Below are 3,582 nucleotides of genomic sequence, written 5' to 3' on the forward strand. Positions count from 1 at the left end.
CCATCTATTCCATGCGGCCGGCCTGGCATAGTTTTGATTGGGCTTTGCTAGGGGTTTTATATGGGGTATTTTAGAGCAGGCTTTTTATTCAATATTTATTGTGATTTTTATTATTGCCTGTTCACCGCCCTGAGTCCCGTAAGGGAGATAGGGCGGTATATAAATTTAAATAATAAATAAATAAATAAATAAATAAATATAGACCACATAGACATATTTTCTCCATTCCAATTTATGCCTAACCTGGTCCTTCAGATAGTGGTTATCCACTTCTTTTCTTCCACTTTTCCTAGCATTACAGTCTTTTCAAGAGAGCTGTGTCTTCACATAATGCATCCGAAGTTGGATCATTTGAGCCTGCTCATTTATGCCTCAACTGAGTACTCTGGGTTGCTTTGTTTGATGTCCCCTGGCTTGTTTTCTTGGCTGTCCACGACTTTGTTAGGAATCTTCTCCAACACCAAAGATCAAAGGAGGTAATACTCTTCTTATCCTGCTTCTTCAAAGTCCATCTCTTGCTCCCATGATGCGCCAAAGGGAGATCTATGGCTTGCATGACTCTGATCTTTGTAGGCGTAAGGACATCCAGGCATTTGAATACCTTTTTTCAAATTCTTCCAAGCGCTCGTCTTTTTTTTTTTTTTTAAGGATAAAGCAACAAACTGAGCATTTGCAAGTATGTGTACACTTAACCAATTCCTCCTGGACCACAGAAGAAGAATCAACGGATCCTAATGTTGATGTGGCTGTGTTTGCTACAGCCTCAATCACCTGCTATTTTGTGGCTATTGGAGTCCACTGTCTCTTGGAGTCTCAATGTTCATTCTATGGTCCAGACCTACCTGCATTACTGACCGGGTAATGGTCCTTCCCCTGCTTCAATCAGTAGCAAAGGAATATCCTCTTAGAACAGAAGACCTGCCCTACCAACTTCATACGATCACCTTCACCCTGGAATTTTTGTTGGACTACCCATCAACAACCTCAATCAAGGACCACAAAAAGATGCATTTGAATTCAAACCCAGAATCATACTTAAAGTCGGTGGCCAAAAGCCATACTAAGAGATATGCCAAAGTCCTGGGAAATCCAGAGAAACTTACCGGAACTCCATAAATTCCAGGGAATCCAGGAACACCCATTGGGCCCTAAGAGGATAAAAAAGGAATACAGTTAAGTGTCTGTCTGTTCTTTACAGTTCTAAGTCCAGTTCATGAGGCATGTTAGCCTAGAACAATGGATATAAAATCAAGCATGGACTTGCTATAGACCAGGGGTAGGCAACCTTGGCTCTTTTATGACTCATGGACTTCAACTCCCAGAATTCCTGAGCCAGTATGGATAGATAGATAAAGCTGATAGATAGACAGATGACATAGATAGATGACATAGATAGATAGATAGATAGATAGATAGATAGATAGATAGATAGATAGATAGATAGATAGATAGATAGATAGATAGATAGATAGATAGTTGAGAAAGAGAGAGGGAGACAGAGAGAGACAAAGACATGGATGATAGGTGGATGACAGGTAGATGATATCATAGATGATGGATGGCTGGATGATAGATAGATAGATAGACAGACAGACAGACAGACAGACAGACAGACAGACAGACAGACAGACAGACAGACAGACAGACAGATAGACGGACAAACAGATAGAAGATAATTGGTTAACTTTCAGTCATTCATTACCCTGATTATGCCCAAATGACACAGCAAAATGCAGAATTGCCACTACAGCAGAAAGAACAGGGTTGTCTTTGAAGATGTACAAGAACCCTAAAAGCATGAATGAACTTACCTTGTCTCCCTTCATTCCAGCTGCACCTGTAGGACCTGTTACACCCCTCTCTCCTTTCAGTCCTCTCACTCCCTCTGGTCCAGTAAAGCCTTCAATGCCCATTGGTCCTTGGTTCCCGATTAGCCCTGGTTGACCCTACAAAAGAAGGAAATCATGTTTTATTTTGTTTCTCAATAATATTTTTGCAGACCTTCCTCTTAAGGTAAATATCAGCAGTTTACTGAGAACAAAGTCCTCAACTGAACGTCCACGTTCTACCTTAAGAAGAAGAGCGAAGAAGGTGGCCTTAATATGGTCAGACCTACACCCAACATAGAGCCATTAAATGCCTTTGAAGAACATCTACCAAATCTGTGAGCAGAGAAATTAGGAAGCTGGTTTCTCAGAATTTCTCAAGACGTAAAGAGTGTAGGAAAGATGGTCTTGACAGAAATATATATGATCTGTTGCCGGGATGACAAGGGATAAAACAGATTTTAAACCACAACAGACAGATAATATTCAGAAGTGGCTCAGACGGATACCTCCTAATTCACTGAACTACAAGGAGAAGAAGCCTGCAAGACTTGGCTTCTGTCCCAGACCTTGGGGTAGGGTGGATGAAACTCCGTTGGTTATAATATTTATGTTTTGATACGTTGCTTGGATTGCAATTTCTTTAATTATTTTCTTACAGCCAGCTTGGTGTAGTGGTTAACAGCTCCAGGCTAGAAATTGGGAGGCAATGAGTTCTAGCCATGCCTTAGGGGTGAAGCCATCTGGGAGACCTTAGGCCAGTCACTTCTCTCAGCCCCTGTTAAGAAAACAAGGGCAAACCACTTCCAAAATTATTGTCCAAAAAACTGAAGGGACTAGTTGAGGCAATTGAAGTTATGCATGCACACACACACAGCACATTTATGTAGTTATTTTTGTAATTTGATCCAGTCTACTCTATTAAATTGGGTTCTTTTTTATGTTGCTCTTCATTTCTGGTGAGATGCCCAGAGTTGGTTGGCATCAAAACGGAATATGTAAATAAATATAATGTTCTCTGGGGTCTCAAGAGAACAAAGCTAGACGCCAACCATTTACATTTTTGAAAAGGTGGCTTCCAGGTGAACTCTTTCAATTCAACTTAAAAAGAAGAAAGACTCCAGCTAAACTTTAAGAATGAATCACCAGTTTGAAAACTGTCCAACAATCGTCTACTTTGCAGGTTTTTCCAACTTAGTTTGCTACAGAAAAAAGCACCCCGGGACCTATCCACTATCTTCTTTAAGTGACCAGACACAAAAGGAGGACCTCCCAATGACACTGGCAGATTCTAAAAATAGACACTGATATTTATTCTGCTACATCTTGGGACCATCAGCTGGTTCATTAATTTTTTTGAAAAGACAAACTCAAAACTTCAGAGCTGAGACAGCCAGCAAAACTCTACAGTTGCCTTTGAAAGGGCTCGCTTGCTTCAAAGTTTATGAATTATATAATCAAAACAAAGACTCAAGCAGCATAAAAGAAAGAGCCCCCAATCCTCGGAACGAGTTAATTTTATTCTTTTCAGCTGTAATAACATTGTAAAACAATTTGGAACACAAGCTTTTATTTCGTCGAAAGGCCAAGAAGAAAACTAAGCAAAGCTGCAACATATGGATCACATACAGAGTTCTAAACTCCATGGAGAACATGTAAGTTCTCCCTGCATTAGATCTTTTTCCATGCTGGCAGAACAGCATGAAAAGAAGAAAATAAAACAAAGAAATCAGCTCCTTTCTTTTTCTTTTTTTTT

At 40.0% G+C, this 3,582-nt stretch overlaps 1 protein-coding gene across 1 annotated transcript in view; it reads right to left on the bottom strand.

The window, feature by feature from the left end:
- Positions 1–3,582, bottom strand: part of COL4A6 (collagen type IV alpha 6 chain) — a 177,125-nt gene that overhangs the window by 77,919 nt on the left and 95,624 nt on the right. The window contains exons 4-5 of the mRNA XM_029282929.1: positions 1,812–1,946; positions 1,104–1,148 (exon numbers count right to left, since the gene is read on the bottom strand). Coding sequence (XP_029138762.1) covers positions 1,104–1,148; positions 1,812–1,946 — 180 coding nt within the window. The remainder of the gene's footprint in view (positions 1–1,103; positions 1,149–1,811; positions 1,947–3,582) is intronic.

Source organism: Protobothrops mucrosquamatus, unplaced genomic scaffold (assembly GCF_001527695.2).
Source record: "Protobothrops mucrosquamatus isolate PMUCROS unplaced genomic scaffold, P.Mucros_1.0 scaffold_25, whole genome shotgun sequence".
Taxonomy (NCBI): domain Eukaryota; kingdom Metazoa; phylum Chordata; class Lepidosauria; order Squamata; family Viperidae; genus Protobothrops; species Protobothrops mucrosquamatus.